The sequence below is a fragment of the Ogataea polymorpha genome, assembly GCF_001664045.1.
Source record: "Ogataea polymorpha strain NCYC 495 leu1.1 chromosome Unknown OGAPOscaffold_2, whole genome shotgun sequence".
Classification (NCBI taxonomy): domain Eukaryota; kingdom Fungi; phylum Ascomycota; class Pichiomycetes; order Pichiales; family Pichiaceae; genus Ogataea; species Ogataea polymorpha.
In genome coordinates this window covers 1,467,374-1,492,991 of record NW_017264699.1, presented here as the reverse complement: position 1 = coordinate 1,492,991, position 25,618 = coordinate 1,467,374, and the positions used below count along the sequence as shown (strand labels likewise).

Genomic DNA, 25,618 nt, shown 5'->3' with positions numbered 1-25,618 from the left:
TCCTGAATATGACCAATACTGTCTCAGGTACTCCTGAACCACCACAACCTGGAGTTTATACTCCAGTCCCTACATTTTTCAAGAAGGACCTTGTTACAATAGATTTTGAAACCCAGATTGCCCACGCTAAGTATTTGAGAGACAATGGTATCAAGGGTTTGGTTTTGATGGGAAGCACTGGTGAAGCAGCACATTTAACAAGAACAGAGAGAGTTTCAATAATTGAGGCCATCCATAAAAATCTACCTGGATTTCCAATTCTTGCAGGAGTGGCTCAAAACTGCTTGGAAGAAGTGCTCCACGAAATTGACGCAGTCAAAAAAGCTGGAGCATCCTACGCACTTGTCCTAAGTTCCAGCTATTATGGCCCAGGAATCAAACAAGCAGCTATTGAACAATTTTACACTGAGGTTGCAAATCAATCCAGTCTGCCCATTATGATATACGTTTATCCAGGAGTCACCAATAATATTGTGGTGGAGCCAGAAACTATAGTCAAGCTTTCGAAACATCCAAACATTGTTGGAACCAAGATATCACATGGAGACGTCGCACACCACACAATGATTGCAATGTCACCGGTCACTAAAGAGAACAATTTCTACACTTTCACTGGATTGGGGCAAATACTGCTTCCAGTTTTGATGGTGGGAGGAATGGGTACAGTTGATGCACTATCCGGAGCATTCCCAAAGCTATATGTCAAAATTTTCGAGCTATTTCAAGCTAAGCAGTATGAGCAAGCAGCAAAGCTTCAGTTTATTGCTACAAGAGCAGAAGAGTTGGTGGTTAGATTTGGTGTCGTGGGTATCAAGAAAATGATCAGTATCAAAGGGTTTGGAGAAACCTATCTTGGAAGAATGCCACTCAACCAGGACGTTGATCACAGTTACTGGTCACAGTTCAAACAGAATATCTCGGAAATTGTGGACGCAGAAAGTGTTTTGTAAAGTAGGTCAATCTATTACATGGCCATGTTTCGTTATCACAGTATAGCTGGCCGGGTTTCTGACTCCGAATAATGATTATTATTCATTACTGTAGATTTACAAACAAACCGCCATCGACCAGTATCTGGGCGCCTGTCACATATTCAGACAGGTCGCTGGCAAGAAATATTGCTGGTCCTGCCATATCTGATGGGACACCAAGTCTACCCAATGGGACTCTTCCTTCCATATAGGCCTTCTTTTGTGGATCTTGCAAGTCCTCCTCGTTCAATTGAGTTCTGATCGTTCCAGGGAGCAGGGCATTACACCTAATTTTGTGTTTACCAAGAGCGCACGCAGTTGACTGCATGAGCTACAGGATCGCGGCTTTCGTAGGCGTGTAATGGGCCTGCAATCCACCACCCACCAATGCACTAATGGAAGAAATTCCAATTATAGATCCACCCTTTCCTTGTTTGATCATCTGGGCTGCAGCAGCTTGTGTCGCGAAAAAGGCACCGTCGAGATTGATGCTCACAGTGTTTTTATAGAGATCGTAGTCAATTTTTGTGAACTCCATGAATTTGCAAACCCCAGCATTCGATACAAAAACGTTCAGCTCACCGAATTTGTTCACCGTTTGTTCAATAAGCTTAAGTGATGTTTCGGGATATCTTATATCGCCCTCAACTGCTAGCATGTCTGGAATCTCTTTTTTCAGACTTTGGATCTCGTTCTCTTGGCCGCTAAGGTAATTCACAGCGACTTTGGCTCCTTGCTGAGACATCCCCACAGCAATTGCTCTACCGATCCCTGTGGCAGCTCCTGTTATCGCAACAACTTTACCCTGGAGAATCATTTGATTTTTCAGAACCAATTAACCCCGTTGGTCTTAGTCCTAGATCAATTGTGTGATCTCTTTGCTGAACTGAGATTGTTGAAAAAAATCCAAATTATATATGTATTGATCTGAATTTCTAAATCGCTCGGAAAAATGTTCATGGTCATTTTAAAGGGCCGACATCTACGTGTTGCCTAAAGAGGGGAAGTTGGCGGGGTCATATTTTTTAATAAAAATCCGGGTTTTCGATCTCACAACAATAAAGTGGAAATATAGTTGGGATGGCGTACAAGAACAATTTAGTCCGTCTCGATCAATTTTATTATTGCACTGAACTCGCCAAACTTTGAACCCCTTCTCAGTCCTGTTCTAACAGTATGGAAAAAATAGATTTGATAGATGCTCATGTGCATCTTTACGATGAAGAGAACCTCAGCTCATTGAGGTGGATGGATAAATCACTTCCAATTAGTTGCGAGCACACAGTAACCGAGTATCGGGTACAGAACTGGAATCAGGGCACTAGTCGATTCAATTTCAAGGGCATTATCTATATTGAATCAGACGTCAAGACAGAGCTTTCAAGTGGCCTTGAAGGCTTTACTCCTGCAGTACGAGAATTGAAATTTGTAATTGAACAGTCAGTCAAGGAAGAAGGCTCGATTCTTGCTATAGTTCCTTGGGCACCGGTACCTTTAGGACCACAGATACTAGAACTGCACATCGATAAACTATTTGAAGATATCAATCCACGAAAAATCTCTTTAATCAAGGGTTTTCGATTTCTTTTGCAAGATAAGCCGGATGGAATCATGGTCTCAAAGAAGTTCATTGAGTCCATCAAGTGGATGGCTAAAAACAAGCTTGTCTTTGAGCTAGGAATTGATTTTCATCGTCGTGGAGATGGCCAGTATAGAGAGGTGTGTGTTTTGTTTGAAAGTGTGAAAAATGCTACTTTTGTCATAGATCATTTTGGGAAGCCCAATCTTGCACTTGATGGGTTTTCAGGCAACCTCGATGCATGGAAGCGCTCGATGAATAACATCCATGAGACAGCTGTGAAAAATAACAATGCAGTCTACATGAAACTCAGTGGTTTGTTTTCTGAACTTGACAAACATGCTGAGAATATCAGTTACGAAGAAATTGTGCAAAGAGCCACTCCCTACTTCGAATATGCGCTGCAGACATTTGGACCCGCTAGAGTTATTTGGGGAAGTGACTGGCCAGTATGCAAGCTTAATGGTGGAGAGACAGCCTTTCCATTATGGAGAAACTTAACCATGGACATTCTAAACAATCTTGAGGCATCTGACGACGAGAAACAACGAGTTTTTAGCATCAATGCCGTGGATGCCTACAATATTCATGTCAACTGAGAGAGTACTGCCAGTCAGATAATAAAACTTCTCGTCTTGGTAGTCTTAATATGCCAACTAGCAAGAACTTCTTAGGTGTCACCGTTTCTTTTCTGAGTCACCTGCCATATTGGTGTCTTTGAATGAATACATGTGAACTTTTGATCACCAAAACCACTAGGCTCCTCACACAGAGACCGCTTCCCTGTCTGTCGTTTGCGCTGCTCCCAACACTGAATTACGAGCACTTCACATTCATCCCTACACCAGCATAGTAGAAAGATTCGCAAGGATTTTTTCCGCGACAAGCTGTTCGTTGTAGTACACGTTAAACGGCGTCCCCAGTTAAACAAAGCAGGATTTATAGTGCAGTGTTTCCTTGTAAAGGCTCACAGATTGTGCCTGTTTGTTTTGGAGCACTATTCCTTGAGTTTTAGACAGTTCGCATTCCGATCTTAAATTTATTTTGGCAATGAATTCAAATAAAACATGTTCCCGTCTCATTTAATATGGTTAAATAAAATTTGCGTTCAGTTTCCCACCGAGCCGCGTCTGTATCGTACTACTGTCAGTTCTTTTAATGGTGCCATATTTTGACCCATTATTATTCAACTCTTACTAGCCAGACCTCAAGAGCGAACGCTGCATGCTACTTAAGAAAACAGGGGCATGGCAGAAAAGCCCGAAATTTGGGGATCCGTTCTGCTTTTTTTCTGCTCACGGCTGTGCAGAATGCTTTATCGTGCATTTTCAAGGGGTTTATCGTTAGTCACGTGACTTTTGAGATTACGCTTCGCTACTAATTTGCAGAGCTTCTAACTATTGCAAGGTTTTTAGATTATAGTGTCAGTGACCCCTATCTATAGACCATTATCTGCACAGCCAAACACTCCTCCGACTTCGCCTGCACGGTACGAGTTGATGATACTCTGGACCACAGCGTACACACCAGGACCCAAAATGTAGAACCCGAGCACAATCAGTCCGACATTGAGCACGACCTGGACCTTGTCCCAGAGGCCGCCACGCACATCCCGAACATGGAAATATGCGAGTCCCCAGTAGACGAAACCAAACCAGCAGTCAAATAGAGAGCTCATCAAAGAGAGCAAATCGCTGAAGAATGGAATCACCTCGGCAATCACAAACGCGACCACCCACGTTGCCGCCAACAGCCCCGCCCACACTGCCCATCCCACCACTGTATGGTCACGCCTGTGCTGGCTGTGCTTGTCATAAATACGGAAAAACACAAACCGTGCAGACACGCTGGCATACAGCAGACCCAGGAAGATAAGCGTCGGCACAGCAAACGAAAAAGCAATTTTCGTGTACACTGGAGCCAGCGATCCAAATGCCGGCGCCGTGATGTACGCGTCACCCACGTAAACGTACACGATCGTGCCTGTCAGCACGTATAGCACAATCTCTGCGATCGTGACTGCGTAGACCGCTTTGTTGAAATCTCTTGGATTCTTCATCTCTGCAATAAACGACGGGTACGTGATTTGTCCCACGAATGTGTACACAATATTCAGCACAGCGTTCATTCCCTGGACGTATGTCGTTCCTTCGGCTGGCCACAGCCGCCATGTTACGCCGGTGGTCCCATCCCAGCCGCCAGGGTGATCCTGTACACCGGCAAAAACCATGCTGAGCACTATAGCCACAAACATGGTTGCTGCCGAAAACCAGCCCATGAACGACAGCCCAGAAAATGTCCGTGGTAGGGAGAACACAAAGCAGATTACCGCCGCAACCACACAGAAATCCACAGTGCACACTGCGTGGTTGGTTATCGTGTTCAAGTACTTGGCTCCCGTCAGCACGTGCAGCCCCTGAATAAAGGTGTTGTTCAGAATAAAACACACCGCCGTAAACCACCAGGCCCACCGCTGCCCCCACAGCAGGTGCTGTCCTATGTCGCAGATGTCCTGGACCTGTGGGTGCTTCAAGCAGAACCGCCATAGCGTAAGCGAAGTGTAGAGCACGCACAACGACACAAACACCGTGCACAGGATTCCTGGCACCACTCCAAGCACAGAAAACGACCAGGGAAAGCTCATCACTGCAAGACAAACATACTCCGAGAACAGCAGGGCCGCCGTCTTCTCCCATGAGCACGTTCTGTACTGGATCCGTGCCCCCTCTTGATCCGCAAGCTCTAACTTCAAAAACTCCTCGAGACTCGTCGCACTGGTCGTGGAGGCAGCCTCATTATCGAGACTGGCGTCTACCTTTGTGATTGGTTCCTTATAAGACATTTGAAACGAAATACATTTGACAGGCTTGAAATTTAGTTTGGCTTGCTGTGGCTTACGCCACAAGAGCGATTGACAAGGATTGGGAAAAAGAAAAGTTCAAATCATTTATCAAATTTTAGCCACACTAGATGGAAGTAGCCGAGGTATGACGCGGAGGATAAACATGTAACCGTGTAGTTGGTCTGTTTACGGCTCGCAGGACCGCCCAACTCACGGCTTGCGTTCAATTCGCTTTCCATGGTTCTAGATTTTTATCAAAGCCTGGTGTAGCCACAGACATTCTCAAGTTGTCTGTTCTCAACCAATGGTTGAATAGAATACCGCAAGATGGTAGCAGGATGGCTAGAGACAGATTTCAAACGTAAAAAAACATGCACTTGTTGAAACTTTGCCGCAGAGGTTGAGAGGGATGGTATTGAATGGCTTAAAACTGAGTCACGTCCATCTCGTAGATCTCATGATGATCGTTTGCAATGTAGTGCCCTCATCAGCTGCTCAAAACTTACTCTTGAGCTTTGAACATACCTAATTTTTGTCCACGGTAAAAGTTTTGGCTTATCGGCCGCTACTGAATTTGGTCTCCACAATACTGCCACAGTTGCATATCATAAAAACTTAGAGCCAAATTTACTGGAATCATAGATGGTCGAATCGAGTCTACGTAAGAAAGCATCTTTCAGTTGCGATCGGTGCAAACAGAAAAAGCGCAGGTGTGTGCGCCAAGGGGACGGCAACATCGTGGTTTCGCTAGATGTCGCGCAGGCCTGTACTGAATGCATCAAATCAAACAGTATTTGTCATACAAGTTTAATTAATCGGAAACAGTATGCCTCAAGATACAAGTGCCAACTTCTAGGAAACTCAAACATCAGTTCTGACAAAACAGGTCCTATTGAAAGCATTCTACTTCAGACTTTGAAGAAGCTTGTCCCCAACATAGAACTTGAATCTGACGCAGACGTTATCGGTCTTGCAAAAGCAGTAGGAGTGAACGTTGATGGTATCATGCAACAAAAACTCGCAACACAGTCATTCTTAGTGGACAGTTTGGGCCATGTTGATATTCAACAGGAACAAATCGTTAAAGATGATAACGGTGATCCGCGCCTGCTTGGTTCGCTGGGCACTCCTGCAATCCATCACAACATATTAGAGCTAATCCAAAAACCAAGAAATCCCGAATTTAGGTCACAAGCAGCCTCAAATATGCTGGAATCTCCTCAAGTATCTCTGAGCTCGAACTTTTCAATTTCCGGACTAATTGATAAAGCCGGAGCGGTTCGCTACGCAGATATATTTTTCGAAAACGTCAACAATGTCTTTATATGTGTCTGCAGATCAGAGTATGAAGAACTTGTGCAGAAATCATGGCAAGGTGAGACTCTGTCTTCGATTCAAAGTTTCCTCGTGCTGCTGGTTTGGTTACTTGGTAAACTGTTCATTATAGAGAAAGAGCTCGACACCAATGACAGGCTTATGAGTATTTATAAAGCATTTCGCGATCACATAGTTGGACAGATTAGTGTTAAGTGCAGCATAATCGGAATCAGAGTGCTCGTGCTGATAGCCATCGTCTCAGAAAGTGTCGAGGAAAGAAATTTAGCCTGCAACTTGTTTAAAATAGCCGCGGTTCAAGCAACATCAGTTGGAATTCACAGAGATGTCTTTCATCAAGAAGTTCCTAGGCTACAAAAGGAATATTCTGAACTGTGGTGGACGATATTTAACAATGAAGTGCGCTTGAGCAATATAATGGGACGATCAAGCTCTATTGATTTAGATGATGTTACGATAAGTGCTAACTTTAAATCACATCAGCTAACAAGCAACGTTTGTTTTTACGAATCATCCAAATTGCACCAAATTTTGTATCAGTTTCTCAAATTTAAGGCTTGCAACCTCCAGAACTCGTTGATCCTGAGTTCTCCCGACGCAATAGAGAAAGCTGTGCAACTAAGACAAAAACTTCTAACTTGGAGAAGAAGTCTTCCCGAAAATTTGGGAGATATTTTCAATTCTAAGCTTGGAGAACTGTCGTATCCCCAAATATTCCTGCACCTGGAATATCACTATTGCTACATCAATGTGGGGGTTCCCTTCTTATTATTGATACTGCGAGCAGTCAACAGTGGAAAAACCATTCAGATCTCGAAAGACGATCCGATTCTTCAGCTTGCTGTTTCTTCCATCAACTGTTCCAAACAGCTCTATAACATTGTTGAGTACGAATTTGAGAACAAACTATTCAATGGATCGGTTCATACCGACCTCTACATACTATATCATGGGGTTTTAGTGCTCACGATAGCATCGATACTACTAAAGTCTGACAAGTGCGGAAACATTGTGGACACAGAACTGCTCGACAGAACATTTGGTATCAGCTTCGATAAATTGTGGGAAGTCCTAGGAAAAATAAGGAAGCTCAACGACAATCTAAAAGCCTACTGTTTTGGATCTGCTGCTATGGCCTGGAATTTGATTGATTCACTCTTGCAAGACCTAGAGAGCTTTCTAAATAGAGAATGTGATGACTGGGGTAGCATGTTGCAAATTGAACAGAACTTTTACGACCCATTGAGCATGTTCAACATCAGCACAGATGGACTTTTAGAATTTTTGAGTACACCGGCAAACGAAGGATTTGACTTTAGGGTAGCCGATGTTGTTAGGTAATCAAATTTCAATTTCACCTCTAGCTATTTTGTAGAACAGGTCTTTAAGTACAATCTTGGCATCCTCTGGATCATCAATGACATTGGATTCAAAGAAGTTGTATCTTCCCCGGGGTCCCAGACTGTGAATCTTATTATAAAGCTCTGTCGCTGCATCAGATGTCACTCTTTTAATTCCTGCTGTTTGAAGTGCAAAAGCATCTACGACCCACTGCTTTTGTTCCTCTTTGGAAGGAAGACTATTAGCATTGGACCAGACCCCTGCAATCGCTACTGCACTCACCTCGCTAATGAGAAAAAACAATGGCGTTCTTGGGATTCCGATGTGACAGAGCGTAGGGTCACCAATGGAAAAAGTGTATAGATACAAATTTCTAACATTGTTGTGCTGAGTGGCTTCTTCACCATCGGTACTCACCTTGACATAGTCCTTTCCTTCATTTTCAGGTATACTAAGGAACGGGTAGTGTGTATGGTAACCTGTTGCCAAAATGATGTGGTCAAAGCTTTCCACTTGACCATCGATAAACTCAACTGAGTCTTCCAGAAACTGTTTAATTTTTGGGTGAAGGCGTATCTGGAAAGTAGGGTCGGTCAGCACGTCAGAGATCCACTTTTTACCGGCTTCATTATTCTTTAATGCTTGGCCTGGAATTGTGTTGGTTGATACATGCACTTCTTTGCAGACAGGTATAAGATATTGTAGAATATCGACGGCACTGATGCTACTTCCAACAATCAGCACTTTTTTATTCTTAAGATCGGATGGATTTCTGTAAGACTTGGCATGACTAACATTATTATGCTTCGTTGCAAAGTCGCGTAAGCCCTCTATTTTTGGGAAGTGAGGGATATTGAATTTTCCTACGGCAACGACAACGGCATCGAAAGTTTCTTGATACCACTTATCAACGTTATCCTTGCTTTCCACCACCTGCAAGATCCATTTTTCAGTCACTGGGTCTTTGTAGACTTTTTCAACGGAGGTGTTGAATTGTATATATTTCTCTAAATCGTTGATTTTTGCAAAACTCTCCAAGTAACGAAGCACATGATCGTGCGTGACAAAAGGTGCATATACTCCATCTTTCTCACTACCAGATGGTGGACCCGAGGTAAATCTCATTAATTCACCCGGAATATTAGTAAAGAGACCATCATAAATGCCGCTTTTGTTCCACCTTAGGCCTTGCACTGGCTTGGACTCAATTGGAGACTCCTTAGACGTCGAATCCAAACTTGCTGGTGGACATCTTGTTGGCCTGACCTCTGAAGGCCTGTAGTATTCGTTTACCCCGGAAGGAAATGCCTCGTCTTTCTCTTTGCTATAATTCCAAACACCCCCGATCGAGTTATTTTGTTCGAAAACTGTTATCTCTGAAAATGCTCCATTAGCCGGCAGTGGATGGCGGTCTCTTTCCTTATCAATAGTCGAAGATCCGTCACTAGCAGTGTGTAATAGCTCATTCAATGTAACCAATCCACCTGCTCCGGCACCGATTATGGCAACTTTCTTCACCGATAATGTCATTTGTCAGCATAGCTTTTCCATAGATACAGTTATATATTTGTGGCTCGTAGCGGAACTGAACCAAAATAATTCCGCATTATTATAAAACTGCTAATCAAAAAAGAACAAACACAATCACGTGGCTACACATGATCCGCCCCATATTTTAACTCACTGGGGGTAATTTTATATTCTGGTGCATCGTCCCAAAAGCTGGCCAAGATCTCGCGATTCTGGGTCCCGTAAGGTGTCCTTCCATGGTAGCATGTATAATTGTTGATGAATACGATATCTCCCTTTTGAAATGGGTGTTCGTAGCAGCACTCAATCGACTGCTCTAACAGATAATCCAAGTATTCCAACGGAATAAGTGATCCGTCGTCATAGGTGATAGCAGGCTCGGCAGAGCTGCCATTTTTCTCCAAATCAAGCTTGTACTTGGCGTAGTAGCCCGGTAACGAACTGAAAAGAATTGGGTTGCCAGAATAAGGGTCCCTTCTCACAGGTTGTGTGTGCTCATGTAACTTTAGACCATTATCCTTGGTAAACTCAAACTCGTCAACAACATACTCTTTACAGATGAGGCCTGCCTTAGCTTTCTGTTTCTCAAGATCGTCATCTTCTTCGATCAAACTTCCAAAGGAATGTGTGGCCTTCCAGGAATAAACTGATCCGTTTGCAAGTTTTTGTTCATATGGCCAGGTTTGTGTAAGATAAACACCTTTCTTGACCATCTGCTCAATAAACTCCGGATACTTCTCAACCAACTTGTCGAAAAGCTCCGTCGCATGGGTGATTGTTTCATGCCCCCCAGTTTCCGAAGGTTCTTTTGCAAAAAAAGTTAAAACCGACGGGTACCGTTTAAATCTCGAGAATTCCTGATGGGCATAAAGTCTACTGAGACCGGTTGACTTGTTCACCGTGGTGACATTCTCAGCAATTGTTATGCGTGGGTGAGCAACTCCATTTTGTTCGTAAGGAATCCATTGGGATCCCTTTGCAACTGAGCCAATGAATACTGCAAATCTCTTTGGGCAATCGGAGCCAAAACCTTGGATCACCAAGGCGCCATGTTTTCTGATAAGTGTCTTAAAGAAATCGTGCTTTTCGGCCAGCTCTTCTACAAAGGCTGCAAATTCACTGTAGACTGATTTGTCCTCAGATGGGTCTACTGGAAACTCTGCTTGTAAAACCAAGGGAAATTCCTCTCCTCTGATGTACCGAGCCCGGTGGTTTGTCTTTTTGGAGAGTTTGTAGGTCCTTCCTCCATAAACACCAACAGCCTGTGGCAGCGCATGCTGCAAAATACCTTCTGTAACAGTCATCTTGACTAGAACCACATATTTGATTTAGGGCACATTAAATATTAAAAATCCAGATCTAGCTGCGGAATATGCAACTTTTACTTCCGCAAGATGCCACAGCTGATAAGCACTCCGAGAAAAAATTAATTCAAGCACACAATATATAAAGATGACACCTGGATACGGTTTGATGAACGATGGAGAAGACCATGGATCATAAGGAATCTGTTACTAGTGAGGTGTCTGAACCCGACTCTCATCTAGTTGCCAAAATCAAAAATGCGGACGTCACGTTGAAGTTCATGGAAGAACACGATGCTATGGTTGGAGAGCTCTCCCCAGACCAGGCAAAAGCATTGTATCGCAAGCTTTTACGTAGAGTGCTTGTTATTGTTTTCATCATCAACTTGCTAATGTTTTTCGATAAGAACGCTATGTCGTTTTCGAAACTCTTGGGAATGTGGAAAGAGACACACCTGACTCAAAAACAATATAGTAACGTCAACTCTCTTTTCTACGCAGGTTACTTGGTTGGACAAATACCTGGCCATCTTATCATGCAGAGAGTAAACCTGAGATTCTTCATGCTCGCTCAATTGTTATGTTGGGTGATACTTATGTTCAGTCAATTGGCAGCCAAGGACTACCCTGCTATTGCAGCTATCAGATTTCTTCTAGGTGTGACAGAAAGCGTGGTTACGCCATGTATTGAACATACTCTTGCAATGTTTTTCACTTTGAAAGAACAGGAAGTTATTAATCCGATTTTCTGGATCGGCACGGTTGGCGTTGGTATTCCGACAGGCTTTATTGCTTATGGTGTTAACCATTACAAGGGAGATGTTATTAGCAGGTGGAAGATCTACTGGATCATCAACGGTGGACTAACACTTTTGTTGGCAATTTGGGTTGCTTTTGACTATCCGGACAACCCTGCGACGTATAAAGCCTTTTCCATAGAGGAGAGAGTCCATATTGTCAGACGCATCAAAAAGCAGTCGAGATCGTCAATTGAAGAGAAACATTTCAAGATGTATCAGTTTGCGGAAGCTATAAGAGACCCGGTCACTTGGCTTTTCGGCTTGTACGCATTTACGAGCATGCTTGCTAATAACATGAATTTCCAACAGCAAGTTATCTCAACGTCGTTGGGTGTGTCCAATTTGAACTCTACTTTGATTACGGTTGCTCAAGCGGGCTACAGTACAGTAGCATTCTTGATCGGATCATATCTGCTTTCGAAGTTCAAAAACTCGCTTTGTTATCTGTCTGTTATATCGAATGTTCCAGCTATCGTCGGAGGCATCATGGCCGTGGCACTTCCTTGGTCCAACAAAATTGGCATCCTTGCAGGTTGCATCATTGTGCACACAGATGGATTTGCCTACATCCTTGGGCTCTGCTGGTCTCAGTCCTCCTCAGCAGGTTATACGAAAAGGTTGACCAGAACAACGGTGTTCATGATCGGCTATGGCGTGGCCAATATAGTTGCTCCCCAGATGTGGACTACCGGGCCGAGATATTATGCAGCATGGATAGTTCAATTGGTTGTTGCCTGGTTCTTCAGCTCTGTACTTCTGATCTGTATAAGAGTTATTCTGTCGCGCAGAAACAAAAAGAGATTAGCTCAGTTGGAGTTCGATGAGGATGGAAACATAATCAGCAAGAAAAATGCGTTTGTTGAGGAAGCAGGAGATGACCGCAGAAAAGTCGATGTCTCGATGCTGGATTTGACGGACCTGGAAAACGAGGAATTTATATATCCTTTATAGGGTGTTAATCGTGCCTGGGGTTTTGCAGGTACACAGGATATCTAAAAAATCAATTAGCAGAGTCTATATTATCAGCTTTAAGTGAGTTTTTCTGTCATTAGTTAGGACTTGTAGTGTCGCCAATACTAGTCGGCTCACTTTTGTTACGCAATTGGCGAATCAGGCTCATATTCAGAATATAAATACGGACCAAGAGGCCCCTAGAAAAAGTCTTTTTCGTCCGTAGGCAATCCCAGAGCTTCTCTTTGGGACTTTGACTCGGGATCAAAGTAGGGCAAGTCAGCAAGAGAGGTGACTCTGGTTCCGTGACGTGGCTGTCTTCCTTCGTGGTCCCAAGTCGACCTGTGCTGAGACACTCTGTTATCCCAGATGGCAGATGTGCCGTAACCCTCCTTGGATGGGGTCCATCTAAACCGAACCTGTATGTCGGCATTCTTCTCATAAACATCAAAGAGATAGTTGAGGATCAAATTAGACTCAACAGACGAAAGTCCAACAATTCTCTTTGTCATCGTGCGGTTAACGTACAGTGCCTTCCATCCTGTTGCAGGGTGAGTTCTAACCAAAGGATGAACACGCTCGATTCTTTTTGGACCAGAAAATGGATTCTTTTTGTCAAGGTATCCATGCGCAGAAACGTACACGGCCTGCTTTCCATCCAGGAATTTCTTGAAGTTTTCAGAAAGCTTGTCATACGCCGCGTATCCTGAAGACCATAGAGTGTCACCACCAACATCTGGGATTGCGTCCAGATGCAGGTGAGTGATACCAGCAGGACGTTTTTCGTGAACGAGGTCTGTGTGCCAAACTTGGGCACCTCTGGTACTATTCTTGGTGGCATCCCAGTTGCCTAGGTTAATATTCTTGTAGGTGAAGTTGGATCCAAGCGACCTTTGGAAATAATCCTGCCAGATGACAGTGATGCCAGGCAAGCCATTGACTTGAGAAGCTTGGGGGTGTCTCTCGACTCGTCCCCAGTACTCGCCAAGCTCCAACTGCTTTTGAGGGGACAGCTTCTGGTCTCTAAAGAAAACAACAACTCTCTCAGCAACTACCAAGGCCAACTCGTCTTTTTGCTGGTCTGTCAGGTCCTCAAGCTGTAAACCAACGATCTCAGTACCGATATGGTTAGTCAAATGAATGACCTCCTTCGCAGCACCCAAAAGGGCTTTTTTCTCAGGGTCAGCATTCTTGGCACGCTCAATGTATTCGTAATCGTCGTCCCGGATTGCAGCAGCCTCGTCGACATAAACTGGAATAAGAGACTTGTCTGGTCTTGAAGGGTAGCCCTTAGAGATGTCAATGCCAGCATCAACCAAACGCTTCCTGGTAGAGTCAGGCAAAATGGTCAATCCGTCTGGGTCTGGGCCAAAATGCTGGTTGTCACCAGGAACAGTACCCACGAAGATGTTGTCGGAAGATCGAATCAAGCTTTCAATTTCCTTGTCGATTGGAAGAGCATGAAGATTTTGGGTGGCAGTTGAAGTCATAGTTGGCAATGCAGAAAGCAGCCAAAAATGCGGCCTTTTATAGGCCGCTGAAAAGTGGTTGCAAGGTTAAGGTGACAACCGTTCACCTGATTGAAAGCAACAAAGCTCCGGATGTGTGGCTCCAAAACTATAGCTGCAGAGCCACCCATTGGCGGTGTGAGTGTGGTCATTATAAATGCGTATAGTGATGGAGTGGGAGATTGGCTGATGGCCCAATCAAGTGCTATTGTGGCTCAGGAACATTACATTGCTGAAGTGAAGAGACTTTCGAGTCAGATAATTTCATATATGGTGTCCTGGTTTTTGTGTGGATGAAAATTCGATTGCTAGTTTTTGTGTATTATGAGGGCCGGTCGACGGCAATTGACTAAACTCCGGATGAAATATTCGACTCGTACAATAGCAGACTAGAATGTGATCCCAACGTACACAAAGGTCCAGTCTCTTGCTACGATCATAGCTTTTCAGCGTAGACAAGTTTGGGATCGTGGAAAGATGCTTCTCAGAACTTACTTATGGAATTACCTAGAGCCAAAGCGATCCTAAAATTGCCAAGAACGATCATAAGTCAATTAGACACCTATTCAAATGAAAAATCAACTGAGACCGTGGGACAGAAAAGGAAAGAAAGACAGGAAGAATATGGCGGCAGAGGTACAAGTTGATAAGCTCAGCTGGTGTCAACCAATTCCATAGCATAGGCTCTCGACTCCTGGATGTAATGTTCAAGAATCAGACAGACAAGGTGGATGGACTACTCATGACGAAAAAGCCTTTAGAAGAACATACTAATAGGACATATTTGAGTGTGCTTACTAATCTGAGCACGAAGTGTTCATAACCTTTCTGAAATTAACTCCTCTTTCTCGACTTTTCGAAGCTTATTGTCAAACAGTCCGAAATATTTTGACCGAAACCGTTTTGAATTTTCTTGGCAGGAAGGCAATCCAATTTTTCTTTCTATTGTAACATTCTGCATTAATTAGTAATTCTGACCTTGCGGTGGCAACATTTTCCAATTTATATAAAGCTTGCGGGTATCTCCCTTCTATTTCCATCGATCGGCTAGTGAAATGTCTGTGCTTATTACCGGTGCTAACGGATTCATTGCTTCCCACATCGTCGACACCCTGCTAAACTCTGGTTATACGGTCATTGGTACTGCCAGAGCTGAGTCCAAGTTCGAGCCACTTCTCAGCGAATTCAAGAAAAAGTACCCCAATGCTAACCTCTCCTATGAGGTTGTGTCCGACATCACTGCTGAGGGTGCTTTTGACGATTTGTTGAAGAAGCACCCCGATGTCAAGTACGTGCTCCACACTGCCTCGCCTTTCTCTTTCGGTTACGACAAATCTTTTGAGGAGGCCTACTTCAAGCCTGCTGTTGATGGCACTAAAAACGTTCTCAAGTCGATTAAAAAATACGCTCCTCAGGTCACCAACGTGGTCGTCACTTCCTCGTTTGCCGCAATCATGAGATTCACCCCCGACTACGTCAAGTACACGAACCAGGACTGGAACCCAATGAAACTTGAAGAATGCAAAAACGAGATGGAGGCATACTGCGCTTCCAAAACTCATGCGGAGAAGGCTGCATGGGACTTTGTTAAGAACGAGAAGCCAAATTTCAAGCTCACAACCGTCTGTCCGCCATACGTCTTTGGTCCACAAGTTTTCGACTCTGTTGTCACCAAGACTCTGAACACATCCAATGAACTGATCAACAGGATCGTCAAGACACCCCCAACCGACGAGCTGGTCAGTGAGCCTTCTGGCTTGGCAGTTGACGTCAGAGATGTTGCAAAGTTCCACCAACTAGCTTTCGAGAAGGAGTCGGCTGTAGGAACTCGGCTGTTTGTCGTTGCAGGCCACTTCACAGGACAGACCATCCTGAATATCCTCAACAAGCACTTCCCGAACGAAAAGCTTGCTGTGGGTGCTCCAGAAAAAGACAACGCAACTGAACTGATTGGCTACGATATTGACAACGTGCTTGAATCTGTTGGCGGCTACGAGTTTACATCATTGGAGAAATCGATTGTCGACGCTGCATCACAGTATTTGAAGAAGTTTGGCAGCTTCAAACAGATAGAGTAACCGTTTATATGATTAACTAGTAACTTTTTTTCACAGGAAATCCTCTTTTCTTATTAATTTCGTCAATCGCCTTTCTGGCCTCTGTCACATTTCCAAGGGCCGTAGGCATGTCTGAGTGCAAACAAAGCATGAATGGGGTCTCACCGAAATTGAATTTGATTTTTTCTCCGGAAACGCATGAGAGTTCATCCGTCTCGGCCACTTCCACCAGGTCGTTGTATATGATAGATGGGTTTTTAGCTCTGGAGAGGGCAGGAGGGACAAGTTTTCCGTCAGCAGACCAATCAACGTCAAGGTACAGCTCTTGGATGAGATCGACGCCCATCTCCTTGGCGACTTTCTCGTAGTGAGCGTTTTTGGCTCCGACCACGGGAACTTTGAAAATCTGTGCTGCCCGTAAAACCGCTCTCATCACCTCCTCGTCGCGCTCCACGTAGAAGTAGAGTTCTCCATGCGGCTTGATGTGGTTAAGTGGCATGCCCTCGGCATCCAAAAACGCCTTTAGAGCGCCTGTCTGGTACATGACCAAGTTGAAGATTTCGTCTGGTGGAATGGCAAACCTCCGTCTTCCGAAACCAAGCAGGTCAGGCAGCCCTGGATGCGAGCCGACCTTGACGTCGTATTTCTTGGCAAGCTTGACCATCTTGGCCATGATGTTGAAGTCGCCCGCGTGGAATCCGCACGCGATGTTGGCGACGTCGATTAACGGCATAAGCTCCTCATCGGGGCCCATTTTCCATTTTCCAAAGCCTTCTCCCATGTCACAGACAATTTCATACTTGTCCATGTACTTATTGTTCACCTCGGGTGATCCCGAAAGAGCTTCTGGTATTATGGCCATAGTTGGAGAGTATCACAGGGAGTGGTACGAGAATGAGTATTTCAATGCTCAGCGAATTTCGATAAGCCAAAATAGCGGCTACCCAAAATGTATATTAACTGTGCTTTTGCGCTATAACGTGTGTCGGCCCGCTTTGGTGCAAGATAAGGCAGGGCGGTCGAGAAGCGCATAAAACCTGCATGCTTGAAATTTGGGCCGCATGTGCTGCACTGCTTCAGCCTCACGCCACTGGTTTTTTTCCTCGAAATCAAGTATATATTTGTTTAAGCTAATTAACGGTACTAATATTCACGACGGCCTCCTCTTTGTTCTCAGCCTCCGCCCTGCAGCTTGCTACCTGGCTTAGAACCTGCTCAGAGTAGAGCACAGGGGTCCGCTTTCTTGTAAACATGTTCTTAAAGAGAGTCTTGATACCGTTCCAACTTTCCACCACAGGGTACACTGTGACGATACTGACAGAGAAGAACACCCATAAAAAGGTGACCACAATATAGCCGCGGAAAAATGTCTTTGTGAAAATGTAGTGGCTGCCGTACAGAGGCATTGGGAAGAGCACCAAAAAGAAGAGGACAAAGAAGACAGCCAAACCTATACCGTAGTTTCTTTTGCGTTTCATCATGGCGTCTTCTTCCTGTTCTTTGGTGAGGACAATCTCTGTGAGGTCTTCCCCACTCAGAACGTTCGTCAAGCCTTGCTCTTTGTCGAACTCAGAGTCGTCGACCTGTTTGATCTCGGTCTTCCATTTATTCCAGTCGAAGTCTGCTGGCTTCAAGTATGTGAACAGCGGCACAAACACGATTGGGACAAAGATGGCGGCAGTGTTACCAGCAGCCAAAGCCCGATAAGTAGACAAAGTGGTAATGGTCACGGATTTCGATGCTGAATAACTGTATCCAATCCAGATAGCCAGCGAAATACACGTAGAGAGCGTACTGCTAGCGACAAATGCAAAGGTCGAGAGTTTCTTCCAGAAAAGCGTGCAGATCATCGGAATAACGCAGACATTGACAATAATACCGGAGGCAGTGGTGATGAACGACACGTCGAAGTTGGCCTGGCCAAGTCCAATAGCCAGTCCAATAGCCACGGCACTGAAAATAATGACACTCAGGTGCGTGACCAAGACAAGTCTTTTGCCGTCTGCTTTTGGATTGATGTAAGACTTGTAAATGTCGTACGTGAGCAATGAAGACACAGCCACGGTTTCGGAAGAGTAAGCGGCGGTGATTGCCATGAACACCATCAACAAAATGGCTATGGCACCGCCTTTACCCATAATCGCGTACGCAGAAATTGGTAGAACCAGACCGTTGGACAGCTGTTGCTCCGTGAGTCCGCCTGGCACCGGGAAGTTGCTGGTTTGTTCGAGAGCACGACATGCCAGACCCATGGTGGTTGCCAAAGCATATGGCAAAGTGAACCAGCACAGACCGCCGAGAGTGTATCCCGTTAGGGCTCCAGCTGGGTTGGCAGCAATGGCTTTCTGGAACAGTTGAGAGTCGACTGCAGCTGCCCATCCGGCTCCAAGCAAAATAAGTCCAAAGAGACCGCTGTTCACCGACGTAAACGTCAGATACGAGCCGTCCAGATTCTCGGCCACAGGGTACGTCTTGGCTGCCTCGTTCAGAAGCTCCCAGACTTTTTCTGGCGATCCTAAAACGTCAGACGTCGCGTAGACCTTGAACATAAACGTCATCATGATCACATAGATGATCACCACGTGAGTCCAGTCAGTTAAGAAGGTGGCCTTAATACCACCGATCAAAGTGTAGACAATAACGAAGACCGGCAAAAGCACACAGGTGGCCTCTTTGCTCGTTCCTGTCATATTGGAAAACACAGAAGCACCGTTGATGAGAAGGTTTGCCGTATAGACCACCTGCTGAGCAAGAGAGTAGAAGCACATCGTCAAATGGCCAACGGTTCCAAATCTGACCTTGATGATTTCCTGGAAAGTGTGAGCATTAGGTGCCTTTCTCTTCAGCTCAATGGCCATAGTGGCAAAGATGATGATCTGGACGCATGCACCTCCTCCGTACCACCAAGCGGCAGATATTCCGAGACTGTACGTCGTGGTTGTGGAAAGAAGCAGGGTGGAAGCGATGGTCCAACTGGAAACCACTGCGCTGGCTATGAGTCCAGACTTAATGGAACGCTTGGCGGTCGACAGCATTTCTGAGTCCTGGACCTCATTCATGTAGCGTGAGAGTAGCCACGAAATCAGTGCCATGGTGACGGCAAAAACCGCACCCACGCCAATCACGATTCCGTAACCGACTCCCTGAGAGAAGATGATGAACTGTCCGTTGGAAGCGTCGATACTCATTTTGATGGTTTCAAGAACAACTACATGTTGCTAAATATATGTTGGCGGCGATAAGTGAAACTGTGATTTTCCTGATGCTCCTAAAAAATGATTATGCATGTTCTTATGCGCGAGCGATTAGTTCCTAGATAAGACGATAATCGTGCATACTGCATGTACTTCTTTGTTCCTTTCACAGGGTACAATCTCGCCGTCTAGCGTAAGGGCATGCGGCTGCTGACCATTTGCTGATCACGTTGCCGCCAGCAGCGAGCCGACGGGTCGTATCATCCGCTCTACGCCCAGATACATAGCCGCTAAGGGACGATGGTTTTGATAAGATATGGCGAAACTTTATTTGCTCCAAAGTCAGTCATCACGTATTGCAAACCATATGTCCAGCTTCAAGAATATCAGACGGGTGCTCATTGCCAACAGGGGCGAAATTGCTGTGCGGATCATCAAAACTTGCAACAAGTACCAGCTGACGGCCGTTGCCATCTACTCTAAAGAAGATCTTGAGTCACTTCATGTGAGTTTATCGGATGAGGCTTACTTGTTGAGCGGAGTTGGAGCCAGCGCATACACCAACATCCCAGAGATTATCGAGCTGGCCACGAAGCACAATATCGACGTTGTTATTCCTGGCTATGGCTTTCTTTCTGAGAACTCAGAGTTTGCAGCAGAGCTGGCCAAGAACGGCATTCTTTTTGCCGGTCCTTCTTCAGAGTCGGTCGAACAGTTTGGTTTAAAGCATCTGGCTCGTGATATTGCAATCAAGGCAGACGTGCCTGTGGTTCCTGGAACCAGTCTGATCAGCGACAGCCAGGAGCTAGTTTCTGAATGTAACAAAATCGGGTATCCTGTGATCTTGAAGGCCACAGCAGGAGGAGGAGGAATGGGTCTTAAGGTCTGCTACAACGAAAGCGAACTTGTGGCTAACTTCGCTGAGGTCACTTCCAGAGGCACGTCTCTTTTCTCCAATGCCGGTGTTTTTGTCGAAAAGTACATCGAGAAAGGTCGCCATATCGAAGTCCAAATGTTTGGTAACGGTCTGGGTGATGTGGTCACCTACGGAGAAAGAGAGTGCTCTATCCAGAGAAGACACCAAAAAGTCATTGAAGAGTGTCCCTCGCCGTTTGTGTCGGATCTTGGTAGCAAGCACAACCTGCGCGAACGTCTGAGCCTGGCAGCAAAACGTCTGGCCTCTACCATCAAGTACAAGTCTGCCGGCACAGTCGAGTTCTTGGTGGACGACACGACCGGCGACTTCTACTTTCTGGAGGTCAACACCCGGTTGCAGGTGGAACACGGAATTACAGAAATGGTGTATGGCGTCGATTTGGTTTATTTCATGCTGTTGCAAGCAGAATACGAAAGCAACTCGTCTGGGATTCCCGTTGAAATTTTGAAAGCCAATTTGAAATACGACAAAAACGGCGTCGAGATCCCCAACGGCCATTCGATAGAAGTCCGTGTGTACGCGGAAAATCCAGTTCGCAACTTTGCTCCGTGTCCCGGAATTTTGCATAATGTCTCGTTGCCGGAAGACGGCACTTACGGGGAATACCAGGTGCGAATTGACCACTGGATTGAGACCGGTAGCAAGGTGTCGCCTTACTTTGACCCGCTTCTGGCCAAGGTGATGGTCTGGTCTCCAGTCCGGACGAGTGACAACATGATCAGAGTTCTGAAAGATATCAAAATCCAGGGCCCAGTAAACAACGTGGAGTATTGTGTTCATATTCTGGACAGCCCCGAGTTCCGCTCAGGAAATACGCTGACCAGCTTTTTATCAGGATTTGTCTTCAAGCCGCATTTAATTGAGTTCGAAAGCGGAGGAGCATACACCACCATCCAGGACCTTCCTGGAAGACGTAAGGTCAGGTTTGGAGTGCCTATTGGTGGTCCAGTTGACCCGCTGGCTTTGCAAATAGCAAACGTCATTGTTGGTAACCATTTGCACTGCGAAGCTCTCGAAATCAACCTCAAGGGTCCGGCTATCCGTTTCCATGCTCCAGCAGTGGTTGCCCTTGCTGGTGGCAGATTTAAAGTCACACTTGATGACAAGGATGTTCCTATGTATACAGAGTTGTTCATCCCGGCGGGCAGTCTCCTTGAAATAGAAGAGCCCCTAGGCTCTGCCGCAAAATGCTATTTGGCAATCAAAGACGGCTTCCCTGGAGTTGCCAACTACCTTGGCTCCAAGGGCTGTCTGCCAAGTTTGCAACTTGGTGGCCACCAGGGAAGAATTATTCTCCCAGGAGATTGTCTTGATATCTCAGAACGAGAGCCATTCGAGGTCTTCAAGACCGGCTACCAATTCCCTGAGTCGCTCATTCCTGACTACGAAAGACTCACGAACGTCGTCCGTGTTATTGGCGGTCCTCATGACACGCCAGATATTGTCTCTGAAGAAGGAATGGAGCAACTCTACTCCATTCCATACTCTGTTAATTTCAACTCCAACAGAGGTGCGACCCGTCTGGACGGCCCAGAAATGAAGTTTAGCAGGCCTTCGGGTGGTGACGGCGGTGGCCACCCAAGTAACGTGCTAGAATATCCTTATCCTACCTGTGGTTTGTCTGCTGTTGGGTCTGTGATGACTCTTTACGGGCCGGATGGAGCCACTGCCTCTGGATTTGTCTGCATTTTTGCTCCTGCGGAGGCAGACTTTTGGAAGTTCGGCCAGGCTGCCATCAACAGCAAAATTCACTTTACTCCTATCACGTACAACGATGCTATCAAACTCATGAAGCAGCGGAATGAGTATCTGGAGGAGATTTCCAAACGTCCTAGCAGCTCGTCCATAAAGTTCAACGACGAGCTTCCTGAGTACGAGCCACTAGATAGTAAGGTTGGCAAGTTCTTGTACAGACGACAATTGTCAGAAACCTTGCCAGAGGTTTGCTTTAGACAGGCAGGAGAAAGAATGATTGTGATCGACTTTGGTAACTTGGAATTCGATCTCTTCAAAAACGGCCGCCAGCACGTGATGGAGACGGAAATCAGAAAACAGCTGCCAGGAATGTTTGAGAGCATAGAGTGCTGTACAGGAGCCATGGGAGTCCTGTTTGATCCAATGGAAGTGGACAGAGCTGATCTGTTGGAGAAACTGATCAAACTGGAAGCTTCTATCCCGCAGATTGACAAGCTGAAGATTCCATCAAGAACATTTAGACTGCCTGTCGCCTTTGAACATTCGGCCCTCGACCACTGTTTGGAGAGGTATATGCACTCTCAACGCTCCCATGCCACGTACTTGCCAAAAAATACCGACTATCTCATGAAAGCAAACCTTATCAAGGACATGGAGCAGTTTAAGAGCTGCATTATAGGCAAGCCCGAAATGGTGGTTGCAATTACGTTCCTATGTGCTAACGTGCTGATGGCCACTGTGGATCCTCGATGCAGACTTTCTGCCTCGAAGTACAACCCTACACGTACGTCGACTCCTAGCGGAACGATTTCTACCGGGTCTGTGTTGCAATCCATCTATCCCCAGGAATCCCCTGGAGGATATATGATGTGGGGTATGACGCTGCCAAACTGGTACTGGGATACGTTCTGCAGAATCCACGAGAACCCATGGCCTTTTAGAGTGTTTGACCAGGTGGTTTTCTATGAGGTTGACGAGGAAGAGCTGCAAAGAATGAACAATCTACTGCTCACGAAAAAAATGAAGATCGAGCCTACCGAGGGTGTTTTCGATTTCGTGGAGTACAGGAGTTTCCTTGACTCGATTGACGACGAGCTCAAAGATTTGAAAAAACGCAAGCTTCAGGCTTTTGAAGAGTGCAATCGTGAGGAACAGGCTGACTTTGAGCTGTGGCAGCAAGAAAAGGCTGCTGCTGCTGCCTCCAAATCAAAATCCGACGACATTAGCAACGTTCCTGGAGCAATCAAGATCACGTCGCATATGCCATCCAACGTTTTCAAAATCAAGTGCAAGGCCGGAGACGTTGTTGCTAAAGAAGATCCGCTTGTGATTCTGGAAGCCATGAAGATGGAAATTCCTGTGCATATCAAGGACAAGTCTAGTTTCCAAAAATATGAGGTTCTGGGAGTTATTGTCGAGGAGGGAGATATCGTCAACCCCGGCGATGTTCTTATGATCATCAAGGGTGTGGAGTCGGTTATCTAATCAGTCCCGCAATTGCAAACGAAGAAATATCTTAACTGCCACAAATGTAGGAGGGCCAAATTTGCCGGACATGAGCCATAGTTTGGGCTCAAGTAGTGAGTATGAAGTAGGCTTTTCTAAATTCCAGCAGAACCAGCTCCCAATTCCAAAATCTAGTTTTTTAATTTTGGCTCAATGACAATGTCTACTTCTTCGACCTCCTCATCTTCGTAGATATAGTGTATTGTTTCACTAACTTGGGACCGTTTATCCGGCGAAAAGTAGCTGGTGACAATGTACACTGCGAACGACGAGAAAAACCCATAGAAGTAAGACATGTACCATAGCTCCAAGATACCAGCATTTAAAGAAACGTTCCCGACCTCCGATGCCAGGCCTGGGAGACACGGCACATTTCCAACCAGAAACGCGAGCGCAGCACGCCAGTTGAATCCCTTGTAGTAACTGTACCTACCGTTTGGATCATACAAGGCAGGGACGTCCAGGTGCTGCTTTTTTATGACCCAGTAATCGGCTATGATTATGCCAGTAATAGGAGCCAAAAAGCTGGAAAGACCAGAAATAAAAGTCACCAGCTGAGCTGCCGAGTTTTCTATTTTCCAGGCCTGCAGAACCCAGCCGGAAATGATTGTAATAATCACTGCTCCCCGACGGATATTAATGTACTCGGGGAACAGCGAGACAAGGTCGTTGGCTCCAGTTATGACGTTGGCGGAAAGATTTGTGCCAATTTGGGAAACACACCAAGCAGCGCACACAAAGAATGAAGCAGCACGGCCTTTGGAGCCAGTAGCCGTCCAGTGCTCGGCAAACTCTGTTGGAGACCAGATGTAGGACCCGTACACCATTTTACCGGCGGAAGAGGCCACCAGAGACATCATGGTCACAAACGTGGCCCAGGCGGGCAGCACCACGACCTGCGCGTACTGTGCCTTGGAACGGTCGTTCATGTATCTGGTGAAGTCGGCTATGTTGGTAGCCATGGTGGCCCAGCCGGCGACATTGGAGTTGAGCAGTTTTACGTACAGCCACGAGCGTTCTGCTCCGTGAACTGTGTATTCCTGGTTCCAGATGTCTCCTGAGTTGCCGGCGATTTTGGCCATTCCTGCGGCCGTGCCCACCAGACAGGCAGTGGCTATGATGGTTTTCAGGATAAAGAACCATCTGAGCTTATGAGGGGGGATGAGTAGAAATGGGAATTGCAGCGACCAAAAAACAAAATGGCCAATCATTTGTGGCGAGGTGATGCCCATGGTAGCCGGAATTTTATTGGGGATCCGGGCAAAAGATGGCCATATCGCCGTTATACACGCGGTCATTGCCAACGAGCCAGAAAAAGTCTGGGTCGAATGCCAGAAAATTGCCGTGATGCACCGGGTGACAACTGCGAATTTCGAAAAATGATAGCCGAAGGAGGAGCGCACAGCAACGGGGAAAGGAACGTGGAGAGCGGCCCCAATAGCCCCGTTAAAAATCAGCGGCAATCCGATAAGCACCATGCCTACCAGGGAAGTGCTCAGACCTGTTTTCCAAGTCATCCCCATGAGCAACGAGTTAGAGGGATTTTCAACGGTTTGCATAGATAAGTAATCCGAGGCCCAGAAGCCGATAATCATATATACGTTCCAGGTACGTCTTTCTAGCGGAGTGACGTCGTTGTCGACGTTTGTGTTGACGCCATCAGGTGCACACGAAGACTTCTGCTTGGGCAGACGCCATTTCTTCAACGTCAGCTTCATGAAGAAAGGGGTAAATTTTTTAGGTGGCATCTGAGATAAGTATCGCATTTTTTAGCCAAACGTCGCGAAAATTAAGGCACAAATAGAAAGCCGCATAGCAGCACTAAGAGACAATCCTTGCTGGACGGGAATTATGCTAGTTGGTCCCGTTTTGAGAAGTTGGTTTGGGACAATAAGGGGCTTATTTTCGGCCAATTGCTTCCACATTACATGAATGCTAAATAGCCGCCGTTGCTCTGATCTCACAGTTATCTGGCTACCAATCTTCCAAATAGTTGGGAAGCCAGTTTGATTCTCCAGACAAGAACTCTCGGATGAGGCGCGGTTGTGGATCACAACAGTGTCTGCAG

General features: G+C 45.8%; 14 protein-coding genes across 14 annotated transcripts; 6 read left to right on the top strand and 8 right to left on the bottom strand.

Moving 5' to 3' along the window:
* Positions 1 to 8: 8 nt before the first annotated feature.
* Positions 9 to 1,901, top strand: OGAPODRAFT_93152 (uncharacterized protein; the record flags this gene model as incomplete). The annotated part of the gene is made up of 1 exon (XM_018357286.1): positions 9 to 1,901. The coding sequence occupies one exon, from the start codon at positions 9 to 11 to the stop codon at positions 948 to 950; it is 942 nt and encodes a 313-aa protein (XP_018212740.1). The 3' UTR covers positions 951 to 1,901.
* Positions 1,036 to 1,901, bottom strand: OGAPODRAFT_81917 (uncharacterized protein; the record flags this gene model as incomplete). The annotated part of the gene is made up of 2 exons (XM_018356575.1): positions 1,307 to 1,901; positions 1,036 to 1,258 (listed from the first exon to the last, which is right to left on the bottom strand). Exons 1-2 carry the CDS (start codon positions 1,786 to 1,788, stop codon positions 1,036 to 1,038), a joined length of 705 nt encoding a protein of 234 aa, XP_018212741.1. The 5' UTR covers positions 1,789 to 1,901.
* A 206-nt stretch (positions 1,902 to 2,107) lies between these two features.
* On the top strand, positions 2,108 to 3,626 carry OGAPODRAFT_15963 (uncharacterized protein). The gene has a single exon (XM_018354081.1). The coding sequence runs from the start codon at positions 2,148 to 2,150 to the stop codon at positions 3,147 to 3,149; it is 1,002 nt and encodes a 333-aa protein (XP_018212739.1). The 5' UTR covers positions 2,108 to 2,147; the 3' UTR covers positions 3,150 to 3,626.
* Positions 3,627 to 3,953: 327 nt separating this feature from the next.
* OGAPODRAFT_15962 (uncharacterized protein) lies at positions 3,954 to 5,461 on the bottom strand. The gene has a single exon (XM_018354080.1). It carries the CDS (start codon positions 5,390 to 5,392, stop codon positions 3,989 to 3,991), a length of 1,404 nt encoding a protein of 467 aa, XP_018212738.1. The 5' UTR covers positions 5,393 to 5,461; the 3' UTR covers positions 3,954 to 3,988.
* A 573-nt stretch (positions 5,462 to 6,034) lies between these two features.
* On the top strand, positions 6,035 to 8,324 carry OGAPODRAFT_75753 (uncharacterized protein; the record flags this gene model as incomplete). The annotated part of the gene is made up of 1 exon (XM_018356075.1): positions 6,035 to 8,324. The coding sequence occupies one exon, from the start codon at positions 6,035 to 6,037 to the stop codon at positions 8,066 to 8,068; it is 2,034 nt and encodes a 677-aa protein (XP_018212737.1). The 3' UTR covers positions 8,069 to 8,324.
* On the bottom strand, positions 6,045 to 9,598 carry OGAPODRAFT_93147 (uncharacterized protein; the record flags this gene model as incomplete). The annotated part of the gene is made up of 1 exon (XM_018357284.1): positions 6,045 to 9,598. One exon carries the CDS (start codon positions 9,596 to 9,598, stop codon positions 8,069 to 8,071), a length of 1,530 nt encoding a protein of 509 aa, XP_018212736.1. The 3' UTR covers positions 6,045 to 8,068.
* A 122-nt stretch (positions 9,599 to 9,720) lies between these two features.
* OGAPODRAFT_93146 (uncharacterized protein) lies at positions 9,721 to 10,902 on the bottom strand (the record flags this gene model as incomplete). Its single annotated transcript, XM_018357283.1, has 1 exon — positions 9,721 to 10,902. One exon carries the CDS (start codon positions 10,900 to 10,902, stop codon positions 9,721 to 9,723), a length of 1,182 nt encoding a protein of 393 aa, XP_018212735.1.
* A 148-nt stretch (positions 10,903 to 11,050) lies between these two features.
* OGAPODRAFT_98804 (uncharacterized protein) lies at positions 11,051 to 12,653 on the top strand (the record flags this gene model as incomplete). Its single annotated transcript, XM_018358048.1, has 1 exon — positions 11,051 to 12,653. Exon 1 carries the CDS (start codon positions 11,079 to 11,081, stop codon positions 12,651 to 12,653), a length of 1,575 nt encoding a protein of 524 aa, XP_018212734.1. The 5' UTR covers positions 11,051 to 11,078.
* Positions 12,654 to 12,806: 153 nt separating this feature from the next.
* On the bottom strand, positions 12,807 to 14,248 carry OGAPODRAFT_15960 (uncharacterized protein). Its single transcript, XM_018354079.1, has one exon. The coding sequence runs from the start codon at positions 14,141 to 14,143 to the stop codon at positions 12,854 to 12,856; it is 1,290 nt and encodes a 429-aa protein (XP_018212733.1). The 5' UTR covers positions 14,144 to 14,248; the 3' UTR covers positions 12,807 to 12,853.
* A 900-nt stretch (positions 14,249 to 15,148) lies between these two features.
* On the top strand, positions 15,149 to 16,269 carry OGAPODRAFT_86569 (uncharacterized protein). Its single transcript, XM_018356839.1, has one exon. It carries the CDS (start codon positions 15,217 to 15,219, stop codon positions 16,237 to 16,239), a length of 1,023 nt encoding a protein of 340 aa, XP_018212732.1. The 5' UTR covers positions 15,149 to 15,216; the 3' UTR covers positions 16,240 to 16,269.
* OGAPODRAFT_7404 (uncharacterized protein) lies at positions 16,270 to 17,080 on the bottom strand (the record flags this gene model as incomplete). The annotated part of the gene is made up of 2 exons (XM_018355872.1): positions 16,270 to 16,281; positions 16,328 to 17,080. The coding sequence occupies 2 exons, from the start codon at positions 17,078 to 17,080 to the stop codon at positions 16,270 to 16,272; spliced, it is 765 nt and encodes a 254-aa protein (XP_018212731.1).
* A 268-nt stretch (positions 17,081 to 17,348) lies between these two features.
* Positions 17,349 to 19,406, bottom strand: OGAPODRAFT_46928 (uncharacterized protein; the record flags this gene model as incomplete). The annotated part of the gene is made up of 1 exon (XM_018355534.1): positions 17,349 to 19,406. One exon carries the CDS (start codon positions 19,404 to 19,406, stop codon positions 17,349 to 17,351), a length of 2,058 nt encoding a protein of 685 aa, XP_018212730.1.
* A 373-nt stretch (positions 19,407 to 19,779) lies between these two features.
* Positions 19,780 to 24,562, top strand: OGAPODRAFT_93142 (uncharacterized protein; the record flags this gene model as incomplete). The annotated part of the gene is made up of 1 exon (XM_018357282.1): positions 19,780 to 24,562. The coding sequence occupies one exon, from the start codon at positions 19,780 to 19,782 to the stop codon at positions 23,527 to 23,529; it is 3,750 nt and encodes a 1,249-aa protein (XP_018212729.1). The 3' UTR covers positions 23,530 to 24,562.
* Positions 23,682 to 25,268, bottom strand: OGAPODRAFT_46436 (uncharacterized protein; the record flags this gene model as incomplete). Its single annotated transcript, XM_018355518.1, has 1 exon — positions 23,682 to 25,268. One exon carries the CDS (start codon positions 25,266 to 25,268, stop codon positions 23,682 to 23,684), a length of 1,587 nt encoding a protein of 528 aa, XP_018212728.1.
* Between the last annotated feature and the right edge of the window lie 350 nt (positions 25,269 to 25,618).

What these genes read in the sequence shown, in the direction of transcription:
- OGAPODRAFT_15963 (XM_018354081.1), top strand. Translation starts at nt 2,148, where the DNA reads ATGGAAAAAATAGATTTGATAGATGCTCATGTGCATCTTTACGATGAA.
- OGAPODRAFT_15962 (XM_018354080.1), bottom strand. Translation starts at nt 5,392, where the DNA reads ATGTCTTATAAGGAACCAATCACAAAGGTAGACGCCAGTCTCGATAAT.
- OGAPODRAFT_15960 (XM_018354079.1), bottom strand. Translation starts at nt 14,143, where the DNA reads ATGACTTCAACTGCCACCCAAAATCTTCATGCTCTTCCAATCGACAAG.
- OGAPODRAFT_86569 (XM_018356839.1), top strand. Translation starts at nt 15,217, where the DNA reads ATGTCTGTGCTTATTACCGGTGCTAACGGATTCATTGCTTCCCACATC.